General features: G+C 41.2%; 1 protein-coding gene across 1 annotated transcript in view; it reads left to right on the top strand.

Moving 5' to 3' along the window:
- Window positions 1–23,718, top strand: part of KCNAB1 (potassium voltage-gated channel subfamily A regulatory beta subunit 1) — a 469,491-nt gene that overhangs the window by 378,437 nt on the left and 67,336 nt on the right. The window contains exons 3-7 of the mRNA XM_052636474.1: window positions 8,901–8,938; window positions 13,046–13,125; window positions 15,557–15,601; window positions 19,133–19,177; window positions 21,060–21,103. Coding sequence (XP_052492434.1) covers window positions 8,901–8,938; window positions 13,046–13,125; window positions 15,557–15,601; window positions 19,133–19,177; window positions 21,060–21,103 — 252 coding nt within the window. The remainder of the gene's footprint in view (window positions 1–8,900; window positions 8,939–13,045; window positions 13,126–15,556; window positions 15,602–19,132; window positions 19,178–21,059; window positions 21,104–23,718) is intronic.

The raw sequence follows: 23,718 nt of genomic DNA, 5'->3' as shown, positions 1-23,718 counted from the left end.
TACATGACCACAGGAAAAACCATAGCCTTGACTAGATGGACCTTTGTTGGCAAAGTAATGTCCTTGCTTTTCAATATGCTATCTAGGTTGGTCATAACTTTTCTTCCAAGGAATAAGCGTCTTTTAATTTCATGGCTGCAATCACCATCTGCAGTGATTTTAGAGCCCCCAAAAATAAAGTCTGACGCTGTTTCCACTGTTTCCCCCCATCTATTTCCCATGAAGTGATGGGACCAGATGCCATGATCTTCGTTTTTTGAGTGCTGAGCTTTAAGCCAACTTTTTCACTCTCCTCTTTCACTTTTATCAAGAGGCTTTTTAGTTCCTCTTCACTTTCTGCCATAAGGGTAGCGTCATCTGCATATCTGAGGTTATTGAAATTTCTCCCGGCAATCTTGATTCCAGCTTGTGTTTCTTCCAGTCCAGCGATTCTCATGATGTACTCTGCATGTAAGTTAAATAAGCAGGGTGACAATATACAGCCTTGATGCACTCCTTTTCCTATTTGGAATCAGGCTGTTGTTCCATATCCAGTTCTAACTGTTGCTTTCTGACCTGCATATAGGTTTCTCAAGAGGCAGGTCAGGTGGTCTGGTATTCCCATCTCCTTCAGAATTTTCCACAGTTTATTGTGATCCACACAGTCAAAGGCTTTGGCATAGTCAATAAAGCAGAAATAGATGTTTTTCTGGAACTCTCTTGCTTTTTCCATGATCCAGTGGATGTTGGCAATTTGATCTCTGGTTCCTTTGCCTTTTCTAAAACCAGCTTGAACATCTGCTGGTTCACAGTTCACGTATTCCTGAAGCCTGACTTGGAGAATTTTGAGCATTACTTTACTAGCATGTGAGATGAGTGCAATTGTGTGGTAGTTTGAGCATTCTTTGGTATTGCCTTTCTTTGGGATTGGAATGAAAACTGACCTTTTCCAGTCCTGTGGCCACTGTTGAGTTTTCCAAAAATTTGCTTGCATATTGAGTACAGCACTTTTACAGCATCATCTTTCAGGACTTGAAATAGCTCAACTGGAATTCCATCACCTGCACTAGCTTTGTTTATAGTGATGTTTTCTAAGGCCCTCTTGACTTCACATTCCAGGATGTCTGGCTCTAGGTGTGTCTAGGTTGGTCATAGCTTTTCTTCCAAGGAACAGTTGTCTTTTAATCTCATGGCTGCAGTTACCATCTGCAGTGATTTTGGAGCCCAAGAAAATAAAGTCTTTTACTGTTTCCACTGTTTCCCCATCTATTTGGCATGCAGTGATGGGACTGGATGCCATGATCTCCAATTTTTTTTGAATGTTGAGCTTAAAGCCAGCTTTTTTCACTCTCCTCTTTCACTTTCATCAAGAGGCTCCTTAGCTCCTCTTCGCTTTCAGCCATAAGGATGGTGTCATCTGCATATCTGAGGTTATTGATATTTTTCCTGGCTGTCTTGACTCCCGCTTGTGCTTCATCTAGCCTGGCATTTTGCATGATTTACTCTGCATATAAGTTAAATAAGCAGGGTGATAATATACAGCTTTGATGTTCTCCTTTCCCAATTTGGAACCAGTCAGTTGTTCCATTCCCGGTCCTAACTGTTGCTTCTTGACCTGCATACAGATTTCTCAGGAGGCAGGTAAGGTGGTCTGGTATTCCCATCTCTTCAAGTGTTTTCCACAGTTTGTTGTGATCCACACAGTCAAAGGCTTTAGTGTAGTCAATGAAGCAGAAGTAGATGTTTTCCTGGAATTCTCTTGCTTTTTCTATGATCCAACGGATCATCTAAATCGAAATTGAGGGACATTCTACATTCTGTCAAATACTTGATCAATGTCAAGATTATGAAAGACAGACAAGGAAAGACACAACAGAGGACACTAAGAAGACATGAAAACTTAGTGCAATGTTGTGTCCTGTATGGGATCCTGGAACAGAAATAGAGGACAATGAAATTTAAAGGTCTGTAGTTTAGTTACTAGTACTGTACCAGTGTTAGTTGGCCAGTTATGATGATTGCACCTGAGTGATGTGAGATGTTAAAGGGCCAAGGAGGCAGCCTACCGATAGAGATATGGCAGTTAAACTGTCAGGGTGGGGGGGTGGGGGGGTGGGGGGGGTGTTGAGATTCTACATGGATGACCAGATAAGGTTCACAAAGAAAGTGGCTTTTGAAAAAAGACCCAAATGTTACTACTTCTGAATATCTAAATATTTCTTCACATAAGCAAGGAGATCATTTAAATGATAAGCATGTTTCCTTATGCTTAGCAATTGCCCAGTAAACCACCAACGAGGTAATTAAGTAACCAAAGACAGAGGGGTGTGTGTGTGTGTGTGTGTGTGTGTGTGTGCGTGCGTGCGTGCATGCATGTGTGTATAAAGCCAGTTTTCATTTTCTTTTTACATTTTACTGATCATTTTCTATGCTCTGATAGGTATGCCAAGGGCCTCAAATAGAGGTTTTCAAAGCATATATTCCTTTGTACACAAAGGAATTTCATCAGAAGACACAATAACAGTTCAAAGTTCTCTTTATACTTCCTCTGCTTGAAAAAGTTTGAAACAAGTGTCAGTTAAGTAAAATGATCTTTTAAATAGCATCTCACTAATTTGAAACGTCACAGTGAAATAATCATATGCCATCCTAGGTCTCAAGAAGGTGTGTTCTCATTAGAGGCAGAAAAATGATCAAGGAAACTGCCACAGAAGTTTTCTGAGAATTGTATTAATTAATAAACCACCTTAGATCTTGCAAAGAGGGGTAGTAGAAATAAAATCACACAAGTAGAATTTTCCTGTCTGAAAAACTGCCACTCAGTCCTTCTCCATCCTGGGGGAATACATCCTATTTGTAAGCGTCAGCTTTTCCTCGTGGTTGGTGGTGGACCCTGCCTATACTGTGCCCCTCTAATCCCCAGGAGCCTTGCAGCCAGGGACAAGGACTTTCCCCACCCTTCTCCAGGAGAGGGCACAGCTATGTAGGTATAGGGGTGAAGAGAAACACATCAATCACATAAGGGTTAGAACTGAAGACTGTTGATGAGCATTTTTCATGTTTCTATAAATCAAAATATACATGTTTATTTCATGGGAAACTATCCCAGTACTTTGTACATTAATGATAGCCAAAAAGCCAATTCAGTTCAATTTAACCAGATAATTATCAACCATTTTCCAAGGACTATTTTATTCTAAGACTGTGGAGATAAGAAGATAAATGAAATAAAGCCCTATACCTCAAATAGCTATGCTCTAGTAAAAGATTTAAAGTTTGTAAACAAATAACTATAAAAGAAATAAATAGCAAATGTTTAAAAGGTCAGGGAGGTAGCCTACTTAAATCAAAAGAGCTGAATGGAAGAATGACAGAATCCCCAAAATGGAACCAGACTCTTCATTTTTACTAAATTATGGTGTGGCTGTGTGTGTGTGTGTGTGTGTGTGTGTGTGTGTGTGTGTGTATAATACCTATATTTTATTTTATATTTAAAAATTTAAACTCAAACTGAAAAAGAAAAACATTTATTATTATTGTTATCGTATAATTCATTAATGCTCTGACATGGAATCAGAAACCTGATGTCTTTTCTTCTCTACCAAAATGTCAGCCAGGTCTATTTACTGTAATGTAAGGTATGAAGCCTTAAATATGTAAACTAGTGTTGGTAATATTTTTCAGATTAATTTTGGAATAAAACTGCTCCTAAACATAAGCTTTTCCCAACATGGCTAGGTTTTTAGAAGGAGGGTTATATCCTCCAAGATGGAAATACTATTCCAGCTTTCAATGTTGCCATAGTATTCAATACCATTTTGTAGTACAGTTTGGTAACTTCATAGCCTTTCATTTGTACTATCAAAAATTAAGAAAGGTATGGCAGAAAGTGAAGAGGAACTAAAAAGCCTCTTGATAAAAGTGAAAGAGGAGAGTGAAAAAGTTGGCTTAAAGCTCAACATTCAGAAAATGAAGATCATGGCATCTGGTCCCATCACTTCATGGGAAATAGATGGGGAAACAGTAGAAACAGTGTCAGACTTTATTTTGCGGGGCTCCAAAATCACTGCAGATGGTGATTGCAAACATGAAATTAAAAGACACTTACTACTTGGAAGGAAAGTTATGACCAACCTAGATAGCATATTCAAAAGCAGAGATATTACTTTGCTAACAAAGGTCCGTCTAGTCAAGGTTATGGTTTTTCCAGTGGTCATGTATGGATGTGAGAGTTCGACTGTGAAGAAAGCTGAGTGCCGAAGAATTGATGCTTTTGAACTGTGGTGTTGGAGAAGACTCTTGAGAGTCCCTTGGACTGCAAGGAGATCCAACCAGTCCATTCTAACGGAGATCAGCCCTGGGTGTTCTTTGGAAGGAATGATGCTAAGTTGAAACTCAAGTACTTTGGCCACCTCATGTGAAGAGTTAACTCATTGGAAGAGACTCTGATGCTGAGAGGGATTGGGGGCAGGAGGAAAAGGGGACGACAGAAGATGAGATGGCTGGATGGCATCACTGACTCGATAGACGTGAGTCTGAGTGAACTCCGGGAGTTGGTGATGGACAGGCAGGCCTGGTGTGCTGCGATTCATGGGGTCGCAAAGAGTCAGACACGAGTGAGTGACTGAACTGAACTGATGCTAAAGCTGAAGCTCTAACACTTTGGCCACCTGATGCAAAGAGCTGACTCATTGGAAAAGACTCTGATGCTGGGAAAGATTGAAGGCAAAGAAGGGGGCAACAGAGGATGAGATAGTTGGATGGCATCGCCGACTCAATGCACATGAATTTGAGCAAACTCCAGGAGATAGTGAAGGACCAGGAAGCCTGGCATGCTGCAGTCTACGGGGTCACAAAGAGTTGGACACAACTTAGCGACCGAGCAACAACAAGCTAAATAATGCTGGTTTGTTTTCTTAAAGCATGAAATCCAGTATTCAAAGGCCCCATTTTGGAAATTAAATTTCAGGTCACCATTTTCATATCTGGGAACTGACTGCAATGTTGAAAGAGTGAACCAAATTATTCTTTAACAAATGAATTTTCCAAAGACTATGTTGTCAGAACTGAGAAAAGCAAATGAGGTATTTGTGTAAATTATTCTGAATGTCCCAATAGAAAACTATCCACAAGGTTTCGAAGACGTATAATGTCAGCAAGAAGCTTGGAACTTTGAGCCAATCTTTACTGCTAAATGGATATGGGACTGCTTTCTTTGATGATATGAACAGTTAGGAAAAAAAAAAGCTCTCCAAGATCACAGCACAAGTAAGCCAGCAAATTCATTAAGCAAACACTGACCTGATTTTTCTCCAAGATATAGAAGAATAGCTGATTCATGATATTAATTACCAAATCCATGGCTTGTTTCCTTTTAGCTTTTTAGCCCAAAGCCATTCCTGATAAATGAGGAAATTAATGGACTTATGCTTCGTGCCCCTTCAAAATACTGCCACCTCAGATCTGTTGCTTGACAAGTCCAAGCTTAGCTCTGCCCTTTGTGAGAGTCCGATCTGTAGTAACACAATTTGGAACACTGCCTTGTATATCGGAGAAGGCAATGGGACCACACTCCAGTACTCTTGCCTGGAAAATCCCATGGACGTAGGAGCCTGGTAGGCTGCAGTCCATGGGGTCGCTAAGAGTCGGACACGACTGAGCGACTTCACTTTCACTTTTCACTTTCATGCATTGGAGAAGGAAATGGCAACCCACTCCAGTGTTCTTGCCTGGAGAATCCCAGGGATGGGGGAGCCTGGTGGGCTGCCATCTATGGGGTTGCACAGAGCCAGACATGACTGAAGTGACTTAGCAGCAGCAGCTTTCTATATCCAATGGTCTGAGACCCTTCTCATCACAAAGTAATTTTGACGTTTTGCCTTACAGAGTCTCCTTGTTCAAAAATTCTTTAACCCCTCCAAAATTCTCAAAGCATCACAAATAAATATAGCTAATAGTGTGCTGCTACTGCTGCTGCTAAGTTGCTTCAGTTGTGTCCGACTCTGTGCGACCCCATAGATGGAAGCCCGCCAGGCTCCCCCGACCCTGGGATTCTCCAGGCAAGAACACTGGAGTGGGTTGCCACTTCCTTCTCAAATGCTTGAAAGTGAAAAGTGAAAGTGAAATCGCTCAGTCGTGTCCAACTCTTCCTGACCCCATGGACTGCAGCCTACCAGGCTCCTCCATCCATGGGATTTTCCAGGCAAGAGTACTGGAGTGGGGTGCCATTGCCTTCTCAAATAGTGTGCCATTATTTATATATATGAGCTCATTTACTGCAATAGAAAATGCGACCAATAATTTAACTTATCCTGAAAGTTCTCAGCCAGATTTTCAACATGCTGAGCAGCAATGTTTCTGATTATAGGAAAATTTGCAAGTGCTTGTTTATGCTCTGGAGACATAATTTCTGCTACATTCAAAAGAAACTCTTTTGTAAAAGTGTTGTCTGTAAAACGGTTTCATTGCCCAGGCAATTTTTTCACTTAATAGAGAACTGCACTTCACAGCAGATCTTTTATTTTATTCTCATTCAAAACAAACACTGCCATTTCTTCAGTCCATCAGGTTCCCAAATGCCCATCTTTTCTGTACAATAGCAGTCATGGCTTATTTTATTATGGTGCCTTAAGTTGTAATTTTTCTGTTGTAAACATTCTTTGTTTATAACAAAGAATTTTGTTGGAAATTCTTCACATCTACCAAAAAAGTGCACCCCTATTTTTTCTTGAAATACTGAATTCTGTTTTTTAGGAGATACACAAGTCCCCTTTTCTCTAAATTTTACAATAAGTAAATAGCAGTAAACACATGGGAGTAAATAACAACTGCCATTTGATCTCAGTGTTGAAAATACAAAGAAAGGTGTATGACCTTTGAATAAACAGGGAGGGCATCTCCCCTCAGATTCAGGGCATTTCGTCTATGTGGGGACACTGATCCTCTGTCATTAAGAGAAGCTAGAAATCAGACATTTAAAAGAAAAATCTCCCAAGATTAAGCAGATTAATCTCCTAAATTATCAAAATGTTGGTAACTTTTATTAAAATACCAAGTGGGACAACATTGTTCTTGCTGGGCACAACAAGTCTGCAAACTGAGAGCAATCTGTAAATCTCCCATTTACAACCTCTGGGGATGGAGAGAGTACCAGTAAAATAATATATGTCCTCCCTTTGTTTAGTCCCTAAGAACTAAGAAGAAAAAAGGTACAGTTACATCAACATGCTTCTATGGGGGTATGAATCCAAATACCATAATTAATTTTGGAAATTTACTGATGAGGTGGCAAAATGCGGTGAGAAAGATATCCTCCTCTAAGCCCAGCACATGTGGGGAATCCTGAGTATATCACTTATTAGTTTGGTTGATGCTAGCTAAAGTCATCATCTAGAAACTGGGATAATAAAATTACCTTGTAAGTTTGTTAAAATTCGTAGTGATGAAAGCATGCATGTTTCTCAGTGTACTATTGGCATTTGGAAGATGTTCCATAAATGGTAGCTATCCTGTTATTGCAAAACATAAGTTTCCAACCACATTTCTTTGTTGCCCCCAAATATGAACTGCGCCCAGTCACCTCCTGTCACCCCTCCCTCTCCACATCATGTTCCCTCACCTGGCGCAGAAGCCCACGCCACAGCTCATCAGCCCACTCAAGTGTTCTACTCACCTGCCTTGCCTGCACTCTTACCTGTGCCTGGAATGCCTGTTCCTCCCTTCTTCATTCATCTACTTCCTTTGAGACTCAACCTCTTCTCAGAAGTCTTTCTTGAGGGCCACCTCTTTCCAGTCAGAGTAGAGCACTCCTTCCCCTCCCGCCTTGTATTTGCCTTCATCATATCATTTGTCAACTGTGCGGGCTTCCCAGGTGACTCCGTGGTAAAGAATCCTCCTGCCAATGCAGGAGATGTGAGTTTGAGCCCTCAGTCAGGAAGATCCCCTGGAGAAGGAAAGGGTAACCCACTCCAGTATTCTTGCCTGGAAAACCTCATGGACAGAGGAGCCTAGTGGGCTGCAGTCCACAGGGTCACAAAGAGTCAGACAATGACTTAGCAACTAGATGACACCAGTTGTCAATTGTGAGCTCTTGGAACAGAGGAACTAGGGCAATCACCTCACTATACTGAGCACGTGAGTGCAGTGCCTTTGCCTGGCAGGTAACTAGAGCTCAAAAAAAAAAAAGAGAGAGAGGATCAAGGAGAGAATTATGAATGAGTCAGGTGACTATAGACCCGAGAGGCAATAGCCCACTCAGTGCCTGATTCTCTCTTGCTTTACAAATGCAGATCTTTGGCAACTGGTTATGCCTCTCCTGCTTGCCTTCCCGAACCTCACTCAGCAGCTACTGCCTCTATCCCACCCCAAAGCCAATGGGAATTTCCATTCTCTAGCGGCAGGTCATAAGAGAGGAAAAAGCTTTACTGTTACCCCTTGCAGTTTGGAAGTGGGGATGGAAGAACCTCTGAGAGGTTTCCTTTTGAAAGGGAATAGAGAACACAAAATAGAGTCCCTCACCGCAGGCAAAGGCAAGGAAAATTTGATCAAAGGTCTTCCCTTCCCTTTCAGAACTGCTAACTTCTTAGCCAAGTGGAATGAAAATGAGTGCACAGTGGATGCAGGCTGGGGGCACTGCCTTCTTACACAGCAACATATATGGTCCTAAGTCAGAAGAAAAAGCTTTTAGTAGACAGGGCTAATACTAGCATATACTGGGCCTTTAAATGAAGAAAAGACAAGCAAAGGGATGCAGATCCCTGCTGGAGAACTTAGTGATAGAAGGAGGATGGGCAGAACTTCCTGTCCAGGTACCTTCATGAGCAACCTACTGAAGTAGCCTCGATGTAAGAAAAGTGTTTTCCTTAATGCACAATATTAGAAAAATGATTATGAATAACATGCAAATATTTATTCTTTTTCAGGAACATGGGTGACATTTGGAGGTCAAATTTCAGATGAGGTGAGTTACTTTTGTCTTCAATTATGCTGATCATAGAAAATGCAGAGCAAACTGTATTTTATAATACAGTTTCTGAGATTCTAGTATTTTAAAAGGATAATTTAATCACTGGAAATGACTAAGATTGACTCAGAGATTATTTTCCGCTTTATCTTGCTTCCTGTATTTTTCACATTTAGACTATTAATAGCCCTTGAAGCTGTCAATCTACTAAATGAGCAAGCTCAATAATTAGAGGACAATCAATTTTGGGATTAGTGTTTAGTAACTTTATGAAAAGATTTTATTGCTGGCATGTGTATACATATGTGTTTTAGCTTCACCTAGACCAACTGGTCCCAGTTTGCATTGTTCCCATTTTAATATTTCTCAGTCTTAGGAAAACTGGGTCACCCAGACTTGGGCAAGTTAATTCAACCTCTGTTCCTCATCTTTTCATATGCAAAATGGGAAGGTCTGTTGCAAATATTAGCCATGTTATGCATGTCAGACATTTATATAGCCCTCTGGCTAGTAGGTTGCAGACACTAAATAAATGGGACCTATAACAATCGTATTTACTACAGCACTCCTTTACACTTTCATTTACACATTCAGAATGGTTCTTATCAAAATGATAATTCTGACCATTGCCTTTAATGATTACTTTCATGGCATAAGTGAGCTATGGAGGCGTTGAGCACCAACAACTTCCCTGAAGAAACCCCTCAGGCCCCTCCAAGCCTTCCTTGGCTTCCTTGATACCACTGAGGAGTCAGGGATAGTGCATCTAAGTGGATATACTCACTGGGCTTCAACTCACTCTGCATTAACTAGATTTGTTAACATTTACTTTTACCAAGTTGCCACATCAGTAAAATGCAGATGATGGCCCCTAAGGTTAATGAAGGGCTCAGCCTGGTGCCTGACACAAGACAAGCTCTTTTAAAGGTAGTTCTTACTACCATTCCTAAGGAGACACTTAGGGAGATAAAGGGTCTTTTCCACAGCTCACAAGGTCACCCTGTTACTTAATAGATCAATAGGGAGGGGTCTTGTCTTCTTATTTTTATCTGTCTGAATGCCTGTTCCCAGTATTGGGCATATGTAGGTCATCACGAAGGGCTTGTTACAGTGAAGAGTACTTGGGAAGCAGACTTGAGGTGGAAATTAGCCTGCAGAACAGTTATTAGGAAGCTGGGCTGTGATGCAGTCTCAGCAGTGACCTCAGCTGACCCCATGGAGATCTCTGAAGCTCAGATGGCCCTGCAGAGTTGTCCCAAGTTGGGGCAAGAGGAGTATTTATATCCCTTGTATGACCAGTCATTGGACAGAGGCTGCCCTGGCAGGCAGGTCTGTCCCTGGGCTAGGTGACTCACGTTAGCCAACCGCTTTCTGATGACAGCATTCCTAAGAGCTGGGGAAATATTTCCTTGAGTTCTAAAGGAGGACCAGGGTGGTCATCACCAGATCCACTCCAGGGCCATCTCAGGAAAGGAGAACTGAGGCAGCACAGAGGCAAGTGCACAAACATCAAAGTGGATGCAGACTTCAATCAGATGCAAAATAAGTGATAAGGAAGGAGGGAGCTCTAAAGTCAATAATCCACTGTATCTTGCATGTGCATAACCTCTTATTGGCTGGTATGGTACTTGGAGCGGAAAAAGACAAATACACCTTCCCTTTCAGAGCAGAGGAGTCAACTGTAAGCATATTATTCCCCTCTTCATCTTTGCTCTGCCCTTGATAGTGTCTGCTCTCTGCTGCAATGAGCCCAGCTTGCCCAGGTCAGAGTACGAAGGGCCAGCCTCTGAAACAAATCATTTTAAAATTATGATTCTAAGAACTACACAATAAAGCTGTTGTGAATGACTGCAGAGACTTTCACCTCAATGCAGACCAGACAAATAGCTATTGTCCTTCTGGAGAGCAGCTGTGGCTCTTCCCCAGGGCCCAACAGAGACATTGCCAGCAAGGAAGACAGGAAACACAGCCAGACCACCGTCACTCCCACGGCTGAACTGGTCAAGTTAAACTATTTCCATGAGGCAGTGGAGGCACAAAGCCGGTACTAACCTTAATATGCTGAGTGAGATCATTATCAGTGCCACCTTGGGAGGTGGTGATGTCCCCATTACTGTGTGAGTTCAGCCATTTATTGAATAGTCACTTGGCAGGAATGCTGTTAGGCTTCTTTCAATTGCAGGTAACAGTAAATCCAATTCAGACTGGCTAAACAAATAAGGGGAAAACTATTTTTATTTTCAAATTAGAAATGCAGAGTTGGAGCAAGCTTCCAGGTTGACTCAATCAGAGCCTCCGTTGCATTTCCTAGTGCTTCTCCTGAGCCTGTGTTCCTCTGTATGTCAACTTCATCCATACAAAATAGTAAGACAGTGGCAGGCATTCTAGATCTCAGTTAGAAAAGTAACTGACTTAGTCCTATGATTTCCTTTATTCCATGTTCAGATCTTCAGATCTCATGATTGGGAAATGTCTTATCATTTAGTTCAGCTCTCCATCCAGGATCCTACATCTTAAAATTTCTCCCTAGATGAGATTTATTATACACATTTCCTAATAATAATCCATTAGTATGACATATGACATAACACAGGGGTGATATACAATACAAGGGCAATAATCTCTACAGTATAGGGCATGAGACTTCCCTGGCAGCCTAGTGGTTAAGACTCCATGCTTCAATTGCAGGGGCTCGGGTTTGATCCCGCATCCTGTACTACCCAGCTGGAAAAAAAAAAAACAACATGTGTGTGTGTATATATATACAATATTACATATATTGTGTGTGTGTATATATATATGGCAATTATGGTATGAAAAGCTATACTGTCTTAAATTTTAATTTATACTTAGGAAAAACGTCATAATGGTGCCAAATTAGAAGCAGTAATAATAGGCTTCCCAGGTGGCTCAGTGGTAAAGAATCTGCCTGCCAGTGCAGGAGATGCAGGAGACATGGGTTCAATTCTGGGTCAGGTAAATCCCCTGGAGGAAGCAATGGCAACCCACTCCAGTATTCTTGCCTGGGAAATTCCAAGGACAGAGGAGCCTGGCGGGCTACAGTCCATGGCGTCACAAAGATTCGGACAAGACTAAGTACACACACAATAACATTTTAGCTGCTATTCTAAAGGATTTGCATTGTGCTAGCCTGACAGTTTTCTAGGTATGTCACTTAAAAGAAAAAATAGGAAAAGAGATTATCTTGGAAATACTGATGAAGCACCCTTAGCCCACAATGAAAAACATAATGTAAAAATCAATTTCAATTATTTGTGAGGTGTGTAATTTTTCAGTTGACTAATAAGTCTATTAACAAAATGAAAAAATGTCCTTTCTCCAGCATTGTTTATTGCTGTCCCTCCAGAACCATCCCTCAAGGTGTAGTTTATAGCTGCTTGCCATGCTCTTTTGTCACACTTGCCACTCGTGTTCAGCAGCACAAAGGAAGGAGTGAGGAGCCTGGCAGTCTCAAGCTGACCTGTGAGGAGCTGGTGCACTCAGCCTTTCCTCTCCATGTAGTGTCTGTGGCTGGTGGCCACTCTGTGACCGTGCCTGGGGCTGTGCTGAGCTGACAGGAGCTTTCCAGCAGTCCCAGCTCTGTCTAACTTTTGGTTCATCAGCACTGTCTGCAGATCCTCCAGGGGAAAAAAAAAGGCACAAGCTTTCAGGTCAAGAGTTACCCAACTGCCAGAACCTATTGGCTTGGGAAAAAGAGAAAGACGAGAAATGAAGTCACCAGGGATACAAACGACCATCTTGGTCAGAGAGATTCCAGTGCCACAGAGGATGTTGTCAAACCAGGTGTTCCAAGCAGAGTGAGAAACACAAGTCCCTCCGCCTCACTGTGCTCCTGGTGGCTGGGTATTCTCAGCACTGAAGGAAATCCCTCAGTGCCCAGTATAGGTCTGAGGGAAGGGGTGATTTTACCATCTTCAGGCTGGTTGGATCTTCTTTTTTTCTTTCTTTCTTTAATACAACTGAGAAAAATAAAACTGGTCTGTGAGACTTCCATGTTCTTAAAGACCACCAGAGGAGTCCAAGTTGCTTCCCAGGCTTGTAAAGCATTTGGCTTTTCCGACTGACCTTCACATCCTCTTGCAGGTTGCTGAACGGCTGATGACGATCGCATATGAGAGCGGAGTGAATCTCTTTGATACAGCTGAGGTCTACGCTGCTGGAAAGTAAGTCAGTGCCTGATGCCTCTCTCATGTCTCAGTTCTGGGCCCAAGAGACTCCCCCCAGACCATTGCTGACACATTGGTGAGAAGGGTCTGTCCTTCCCACACATGCTGATGCCATTGCTTTTCTTCCCTCCTTTACCTACCTCCACCAGAACTGGGGCTATTGACCATCTCTGAACCCCTCTGGCCACCCAGACCTTCCCACCCCTGGTCCCTGTATGAAGAAAGGACTGGAAGCGATTGCCGCAGTCTGTCAGTTCTTGAGGGGCAGAAGTGGTTGTGACCATAGTGGTCACAGTGGAGCCCCATAAATATTAGCTGAATGTAATTAATATAAGTGAGCAGATTCCAGCATGGTTTTTCCAAAGCTAGTCTTTCATTTTATAACCACCCCACATAGTTCCTCAACCTTGAGGAGAACAGGCACATCCTCTCTGCAGGGAAGCAGAGATTAAAGGAGGGATTCCCAAAGATGCCAAGAAACCAAATATCTTTTATAAGAGGGCATTTCAGGCTCTACGCTGAGGACAGACAGGGCTGCGAAGAGGCCTCACTTCTTTTTCTGGAGAAGTCACAGCTGGCTACAACCTTCTTCTGGACCCTAGAACAGGTTTAGAGCTCCAGGACAGGGCTCAGTGATAAGTCAAAGCACATGGGTACTGTGTCTTCAGTGTCCACACCCTCTGGTCCCACACAATAAGCACATTCAACAGAAGTGGCCGCCTTGGCCTCCTGCTATGAACACCGATGCAGAAAAGAAACTAAACATCTAAGCTGCTACTGGAGCAGCTCTGCGATTCTCTAACAGGACTGAGGAGCATAATCACCTGCTTAATTCCTCCCGTTCTGGATGAGAATAACAAACTGCTGAATCAAGTTCATCACTGCTTGATAAAAGTGCATTTTGCTAGCCTGGTAAAAGTGCATTTTGCTAGCCTGGGTTTCCTCCTTTTCAAGGGCAGGGCTATGTTCAAGGACTATCAGGCAGGTTCAGAGCCCACATCCTTGATGTTTTCCTACTTTATCTCAGCGTTTTCTTCTTTTCTTGAATCCTGCTTATTACCAAATGCGGCTAAAGCTGAAAAAGAGGGAGTGATTAACAAGTCTGTTAGAGTTCTGTTTGTATTCCTGTTGTGAAGGATAATTGGTCCTGATTAATTATTGATTGTTGGTCAGTGTGTAATGAGATAGGTTCCCACTGTGAAGTGCAAGGTTGCAGGAGAGACAGGGGGAAGGAACCCTGAGGTAATGTCAGTGTGTGTCTCCTTGGTTCGTGCTCCCCAGCTAAACCATCTCAGGGTTTATTGCCAGGCAATGGCAACCCACTCCAGTACTCTTGCCTGGAAAATCTCATGGACAGAGGAGCCTGGAAGGCTGCAGTCCATGGGGTCGCTAAGAGTCGGACACGACTGAGCGACTCCACTTTCACTTTTCACTTTCATGCATTGGAGAAGGAAATGGCAACCCACTCCAGTGCTCTTGCCTGGAGAATCCCAGGAACGGGGGAGCCTGGTGGGCTGCCATCTATGGGAGTCACACAGAGTCGGACACTACTGAAGTGACTTAGCAGCTACACTCCAACAAAGACAGGACTTTTCAGCTAAGACAAATCACAATTAGTGATGACTTGCTCTACAGGATGCTAATGGACAATGTGCTGATTACATTGAGGTCTCCATTCACAAAGCCTCTGAGAGCCCACCAGCTTCTCACAATGTTGGTCTGACTGGGAGGAACCTAGAAGAAAGTTTTAGTATCCTTAAGCTTGGGTCCCAGCTGGGGTAGGTGGAGGGGGAGAAGATGGAGAGAGAGTCTTAACTCTCCACGACCAGCGTCCCTGGCAGGAAGGACAGTCTCCTATGACTTCGTATATCCTGCTCTTCTGACAACTCTTGTCACTCGAACCCAGGACATTTCTTTCTGTAGGCCACTGCACCTGCAGCCGTGGCTTTGGGACATCTAAAGCCACACATGGGTTCTTTAACCCTGCAAGATCGCCTGGGAGTCAGTATTTTCTGTCTGAAAAGCATGAGGTCTCACTATCCTCTCTGGTCACAATTGGAGACCATGGCCATCAGAAAGATACCCTCGACTCCCTTTGAATACCACCAAGCTAGACAGTTACATATAGTATCAGTGGTTCAAAAACGCCAAACTGCCAAATGACTCCACTGCTTCCTAGTATCAGGACCACAGGCGTTCTCCTCTGCCAGAGTGTCAGGATTTGGCAGGTGCTTCTGGAATGCTCCAGGAGCAAGATTCTGCAGGCATAAGCAGAAACAGCAGAAACTGTGCTACCAACCGAGAGTGGCTTCTATTTTGGGGACATGTAGGCACTGACAGTTCAAACAAGGAAGGGATCTGGTGGTTTGGATTGACTCTTGCGTTTCCAGGATACTATATCCTGAGACATTATCTGTTTCCCTTCCAGGGCTGAAGTGATTCTGGGGAGCATCATCAAGAAGAAAGGCTGGAGGTAATGTGTTCACCATACTCATTTAATAGCCTTTTAAAAAGACTGTTGTTACTATTTTGTACCAGAGAAGAGAAAATAAAGTTGCATGACAAGTGACCAAAAAGACTGTCAGAAAATTCAGTCCTTAGTAAAGAAATAATTTACAGTGCTTTGAAAGTAAATATTAGCGAGCTCACTACTTGTGCTTCAAAAATTAACTCGTCGTTGATCACAATGAATTACCATGGGTTGAGCAAAGGATGTTCATGAGATAATTGTGTATAAAATTAAGTAGCATTTTGTGGTTTTTGACTGCCCTGTGTGCTGATCTGGTGAAGGAAGCCAGCCACAGAATGCTAATTATCTCCATACATGTATTTATGTGCATTCTTCATCTTATTAACAACTCTGGATGCAAAGAAATGATGACCCAAGAAACCCTTGGGATAAATATCCCAAAACTTTCTTGTCTGAGCACAATTAGCCAGGAGCCCTATTATCTGGACATTCAAGAAAGTGCTTCATCTGCTGTGCTTGAGGGGTTACAGGGCATCCTATCACCTTGTAGAGGCAAAGCCAGTAGTAATGAGGGATGCTATAATGTTTGGGGAGCGGCAAACCCCCTCTGTTTCACTACACGTGTCAGCCCCAGTAGCCACTTCTTTCCCAGCATGAGTACAGACTCAGGCAAAGACCAACAAAGACCACTGGTTGAGTTGGAGTTCACTTCTGCTCTTGTATAAGATCTGCTGATGGCCAAATAAATAACAGATAACAGTTCTATAATATAAGTGGAAACGGAAACTCGGAAGTTCCTGGAAATATGAACAAATGAACTTTGGTGACCTACTTTCTCCCTTTCCCTTCCTCTCTTTCCCCACTCCAGGGACTGTAAGAGTGTGAAGAGAAAATTGTATTCAACCTTAAATACGGAAAAAGATTCACATCCCCACCCAGTCCCCCACCTTGCCTGAGTTACCATTTCACTCAGAATGTCGACCCATCCATCACTGCTCAAATAGGACTGTTGTAACCATGTGCCACAAACTGGGTGGCTTAAAACAACAGTAATGTATTCTCTCTGTTCTGGGATCCAAAAGTACAAAATTAATAGTTGGGTAGGAGCATTCTCTTTCTGAATCCTTCCTTACCTCTTCCCAGCTTCTAGTGGTTGCTGCCTTTTAGCATTTTGTGAACTATAGCTGCAGCTGTTCAATGCTGCCTCTCATTATATGATATTCTCCCCTTTTGTGTTTGTGTGTCTTATAAAGACATTAGTCATATTGGATAAAGGGCCCGCTTTACTCCAGCATGACCTCATCTTAATTTAACTAATTACATTTGCAGTGGCCCTGTTTCCAAATAAGCTCACATTCTGAGGTACTGGGGGACAGGGCTTTAGCATATCTTTCGTGGGGGACAAAATTCAACCTATAACAGACACTTGTGATTGGAGATGAGTCCAGTAATGTCCAGTGACACCAACAGCAAGGTGCAGGCTGCCAGAGCACACCTGAGGATGCAGCGGAAGTGTCGCCGCAGTAACTCTCTCCCCTCTGCATCCACAGAACACTTGGTCATCACTCATCATACTTTGCAAAACTTTTTACATACATTCTGTAGAAAATAGATTAACATGCATCTTTCACAAAATGCTTCTCAATCTTGCAAATAAACACTCAGGCTATCCCCAAGAGACAGATATTGACATCAGGTCATAACAGTTCACAGCCACCCACCTGAGGCTGTTGAAAAGATAGACCATAACATCACAGGTTTCAGCTGCTTGGCTTTTTGTCCCAAGACCACCACTTGCTAGCTGTTTTGTCCAGGGCAAGTTACTTCTCTTTGCTGTGCCTCGATTTACCCACCTGTAAAATGGATGGCATAACTGTTCACGGAGCATTGTGCTGATAAAGGGAGATAAGGTGAACAAAAGAATCTTGGAAGCTGTGCTTTATCAATGTGAAATCCTCATAATGTCATTCTTCATCCACTCAGAACAGCTGCTCTAGAGGCCCCCCTGAAGTCCATGATAATTCATCGGGTTGTTGTCTACTCTTGTATTTGAACATAAATATTGGTATGCACACCCATGGAGGCCAAACATTTTACAGAAAGCCTAATTTGGGAAAAATAAGTCTGTGGTGGTCTAAGGGTAGAATGCATGGCTTTTGCAGCACCAACTGCTCTGAATAATCCAGAAGGCTGCACTCATTTTTTAATAAGATTCCATCCAGAGCTTTTTGTTGAAGTTCTGAGAACACTTGCTGAAGGAGACCCAACTTCCCCGTGGCAGATTGCTATTATACTAGGTATCACAAGGTTGATGGATTAACTTGAAAGTGCAATCGCCCTTTTGGGGTATGTAATTTCCAGATGTATATCTCTGTAGACCTTCTGTTAGTGGTTTGAATTACTTTTCAGGGAATTGACTTCAGTGGGATGGGGTTACTGACATTTTCTACAAATTTTTCTTGTTGCAGCCAAGTTATCAGAGTTGTCACTATCATTCCCCATTGGTTATCATTAATCATACTAGTCTTTTATGTGTAAGGGCTTCAGGCATTGACTCTACAGCTGATGGAATTAATAAACACCTTATTTCAAATACTCTCAAAGTTTGGTCTTAACCTTTGAATCTCAAATGCCTTTTTTTCCCTCAGCCAGTTCAATTAAATTATACACCTGGAGAAATTAAATTGTATTGAGCTCTACCTCCCAATTTTAAATTATATGACTATAGTTCTCAAGACATATTTCATATTCCCCAGTCACAATAGTGCAATTTCATTTCCTGCCCTTGGGTGTGGTTTTGAAGAGGTAATGAATTTGCTGACAAGATTTCCACCTTTCATTCCCTTAGGAATAAAGTGGTGGAAGTTTGAGTTAAGGGTTTTAGGGTTGTTTTCCTAAAATAACATTCTCAATTAATAAGAAGTTGAATGGGAAGAAATTGTATTCATATTTATTGATTAAATTTATTCTATTTCCATGTAGTTGGTACTTTCCTGTGAAGGCAATTGGTTGTATGACTCTTTCCAACCCATTGGAAAGAGTCATAATTCAGAGACACTAGGGTCCATGGTCTTTGGCAGGGGGTGTATGGAAAGTTCATGATCAATCAACACTATGTCAGGTGCTTGGTGAGTATTTAGTGGCTGTCTATTTGAGTTCCTAAAGCCGTCCATCCTTTAAGTTTTTTTTGCTTACTCTTCTCACTTTCCATCCTGACTCTCCATGCCTACCACTCACCTTTGCTTTCCTACCACCCAGTCACCTATGTGTTGTCATGGTCCTTCCTTTCCCGGGTCTTCCAGGTAAAGCTTCCTTCCCTTCAGACCTCTTTCTCTAGGATCTGACTTCAAGTCCTCAGTCATCAGCTTCCCTTTGCCCTTTCATTTCAATGACATGAATGAACAAATTTATCCTTTCACCAGTTTCAAAATGTGAGGTACAGTAAATTACTTCTAGTGCTATAATAATAATATGACTTAATAGTATAACCATCAATTTTTTAAATATTTCTCTCTGTGTTTGTTCAACATATAGGAGGTCCAGCCTGGTCATAACAACCAAACTCTACTGGGGTGGAAAGTAAGTCAAATGTCTTTCTTTCTCTACTTGACAGGAAACAACTAGTGGTTCATGCTTTGATTATTTTAGGCAACCATTTTACATCTAACACACTAAAGTTAATTGGTTTGGAAAGAAAGATTTTTTTTTTCTTACTTGAAGGAAATTGCAATTAGCCTAGGATTCAATTTTTAGCAAATTACCCTCAAAGTAGTTTAGTGCAAAGCATGTGGTCACTTGTTACTAAGTGATTCATGGAGATTTTCAAATATCAACCTCATACTTAGAACCATTTCCAAAATAGAGTTCAAATTTCAGGCAAAGAAAATAAGCACATAGCATCACAGAAGAAAAGCTACTTAAATCTGACAAAACTCAGACTTCTACAGAAAGCAGTGATAAAAATATCTTTCCTGGCCCCACGTGTAAGTCTCTGATCATTTCTGCAGAGGGCTCTGAAAATGCTGATCAAAAGGACTATCTCATCGAAGAATAACAGGAAGCTGACTGTATCAGTTTCTGTCAGGTTAAGTGAAAGAGTGGTCCTCTCCCTGTTGTGGGATACAGAACAAATTTCACAAGTTGAATTGGCTTCTGATGGGCCTACTGGTTTTGAACTGGTGATTACATTATTCAGCAGGTCTTCGAAGACTGGCCTCTTGGACAAACATGTGAGAAAATAGCAGGCTATTTCATATACTTTTCATGGAAATCTCAGAGATTTTCATGGAGTCTCAACAAAAAAAGAAGACAAGTACAAACAAACAAAACCTTATTTACTTCCCTATAATTCATAAGGGTTAAAGATAAAATTGAAGGGGAATCTTCTAATGAAAACACACTCATATTTTATTGTTGTTTTTGAGTTTGTTTATGATGAATATGAAGATAGAAACATGGATTTTGGATTTTTATTCCTATTATAGTCTATTAAAAAATAAAACCAATGGTACCTATAAGAAATGTAGGTTTATATTTTGTGTACTCTGATTCATGGTGCCATTGCTTGGTGCTTTTGCAGTGGAACTGAAAACCTTGCCTATAATTTAGAAATAAACAGGAAATATGATAATCTGCAAGAACCAGTATGTAGCAGAGTACTACATGCAATATTATCTAATATAAACCACCAAAAGTGAATGATAGACTACTGTGTTTTAAAAAGCGATTGCCAAAGGTATAGATGTTAAAGAAATAATTCTTCAGTACTTTAAAACTCAAGGATCACATTTCTTTCTAACTGTCTAGAGTTTGAAAATGGTCTTGGCAGGCAAAAGTCCTAGTTAAAGTTTTTTTTCTTGTTGCTGCTGCTAAGTCATTTCAGTCGTGTCCAACTCTGTGCAACCCCATAGACGGCAGCCCACCAGGCTCCCCCGTCCCTGGGATTCTCCAGGCAAGAAAAACTAATTTAAAGAAGACTCAGTATATCACATTTTAAAAGAAAATAGCTGTTCATTTTCTTTTGAAAGGCAAAAGGCACTTTCGAAGTTACTTCCCTTTTCAGAAAAGTCAGTGCTATCAGTAGCCTAACAATCTTATAGTAAGCTCACAAACTGATGTCATATTTTTTGTTTTTGTTTGGTTTAGGATTGGTTAAGAACACAGTGGGAAGGTTGAGCCGTTTGTCAAGTGTCAAATTATATATGGACAGGCATACATGGCTGACTTGTTATTTACATGGTATGACGACAGTGGTGGCTAATTCATCTCTGGAGGTCTCCAAAGCCTCTTGATGTACTGCCTACCAGTCTTCTCTCCCCAACCTGCCATGGTACAGACTTGCCAAGAAAAAGGAATAGCATTAACAATTCAGTCAAGAATCATTATTCTTTTGTACTTTTGAAACAGCAATTTTTAAAAAAGCACACCCCACTCAAAGTCATTTGCTTCTTTTTCTTCTCAGAGCTGAAACAGAAAGAGGGTTGTCAAGAAAACATATTATTGAAGGTGAGCACTGCTGCTTCCATTTTATTTTCATTGGTGGGTTGCCAGGTCAAGAAAAGTATCAACCAAATAAGTTCAAAACACACTGGAAGGGGAAAAAGTGTCTCTATGAGAAGAACAACAATCAACCATATGTTTCTTCCTGAGAGGTGAAGTAATAATATTACAGGGGAGAATGAGAACTCAAAAGAAAATGACTGGATGTTCTAGCATTCTTCTTTACAACTATGCTATTAATAAAGCACTTCCATGAGGTTCCTTACAGTGCTTTATTGAGCTATAATTTATATACCTTAAAAGTTTACCCATTTCAAATGTACAATTTATTGGCTCTGAGAATATTTACAGAGTATGCAGCCATCACCATGCTGCTGTTAGGCAGTTAGAATAGGAAACAGGAGTCCAGAATGGCGGTGGCCACAAGACAAGGAAGGGAAAAGCCCGTGAAAATAGAACAAAGGAAGGTCGAGGGCCAGAGTGAGGACCTCAGGTGGGACAAACAGCACTCCTGGCTAGCCCAGTTTACATAGGGCAGGCCCAGGGGGAGGAAAAACATACAAGAAGAGGAGCGAAAGGGCCGGGGGTCTCTCTCTCTCCCACGCTCGTGCACATTCTCTCTCTTTCTCTCTCTTCACATCTTTTGGGTTGGCATGCCCCCACACCTCGAGGATATATTTTCCTGTAGTTTCTAAATAAAACTGAGGGAGCTATAACACTATCCGAGAACTGTGATGCGCCAAGGGCTTTAATGTCCGTTGCTTCAAATTTTTGTTGAGAGGAGACAGAACCGAGGACATTATACTCCCCTGACACTTTCATTTTAAAACACCTTCATATCCCCCCAAAGAAACCTGATACCTACTTACAGTCACTTCTTATCCCCTGCTTACGCTCTCCCACAGGCCAGGCAGCCACCAAACTACTCTTGTCTCCATGGATTTACCAATTCTGGACATTTCATATAAATGAGGTTATAGAATATGTAATATTTTGTGACTGGCCTCTTTCACTTAGCATAAAGTTCATCAAGTTGTGGTATGTATCAGTGTAAATGAAAAATATGTTTAAAGGGGCTGCCATATGTTTCTAATATCTTTACACTAGTTCATGAACTATTTCATAAAAATTCAAGATTTTTATACCCTTATATGCATAATTAATCGAGACAAATGATTTTTCTCCTTTTTTAAAACTAATCTCACTTATGAAATACTAAAATCACCCTAAAAAATGAGATGTACTCTAATCCCACTACTTTAAAAATAAAAAAATAAATTCCTCCCTTTGCTCACCTCATCCCATTCCATAGTTTCACAATCCTTCCTTACTTTTCCCTGTAGTTATACTGACTTCTCTATCTACCTGTAAACATTTACTTATAAGCACAAAAATATATGTATTGATCACTAACTGGTTTTAGTATATTTGTAGGCATCTGGGTTTTGAAATCAGATCAACATTCGTTCAAGTTCCAACTCTGTCATTAATGAGCTGGGGTACTTTGTACAAGTTACTTAATCTCACTTAGGCTCATCTCCTGGACTATAAGATGGTCTATAAATATCCTGCTTCACAAGGTTACTATTTAGGGATTGAACTTAGATTATTCACATAGAGCACAGTGTCGGTCATATAATAAACACTTAGTAAATGTTATTTTTGTCATCATCATCACCATCATCATTCTTAATAATGCACCTACTAGTGTTCCTTCTATGGATAAAGACACTAAGTAAGTAACATTCTGAAACTGCCACGATGAATGACCACTTTCTAGCTCTTGAGAAAGCTTCCAAATCCCTCCCCCAAACAAAATCCCTTCTCAGGTCACATGTCCAGTTTGACATTGTACAGTCAAACCCAGCCTTCCTCCCCAACCTGTTACCATTCCTGCTCTAGTATTTGCCCCAATGATGTATGTCATACACCACAAAGATTGTCAATAAGAAAAATCCAAGTCTTCAGCTTGTGTACCAAGCTGAACAGATACGGTGGCAATGTGCTGCCTAGAAAGTTCTTGTTTTTCTTTTTTTTCTGATCTAATTGATTCCAAAAGAGATTCAGAAAGTGGTTTACAATAGCAATCAACAAAGAAATAGAAAATCAATGAGACAAAGAATAGAGAAGTTGTCCTTCTGTCTTTTCACTCAATCTCCATTGCTTTAATATGTCCCAGTGTGTATGAATAATTTCAGAACTCTTTTTCTCTCCTTTTAAAGTCATATTTCTTCAAGCCTCATACAATTTAATAGAAATACCTTAAAATTTCTCCCCCTTTAAATAAATTGGGAATTCTCTTAAGGAACTAATCTCTCAGGATGGATAAACCAGTTCAACTGAAATTCAAGCTGACCCAGATTCAAAATAATAAAAAATTTCAAATTTTCAGATTGAAGAAGAATTGGGATTAATTATTATAATGTTCTTACTGTTGGTTTTATTTTGCAGTTTACAGTGTCAGCCAAAGACGAAAATACTCTCGAGTACAGGAGAGTCAGCTCAAAGGATATTTCTAGGCAGACTGAAATTAGGGAATTGAGTGAATTTTACAGGAAAGAAAAAAAAGGGACATGAGATTTCTAGACCCAAAATAAATTTTGAAGAGGTTTACGGATCGT

Source organism: Budorcas taxicolor, chromosome 1 (assembly GCF_023091745.1).
Source record: "Budorcas taxicolor isolate Tak-1 chromosome 1, Takin1.1, whole genome shotgun sequence".
Lineage (NCBI taxonomy): Eukaryota > Metazoa > Chordata > Mammalia > Artiodactyla > Bovidae > Budorcas > Budorcas taxicolor.
This window is presented reverse-complemented; position numbering and strand designations above follow the sequence as displayed.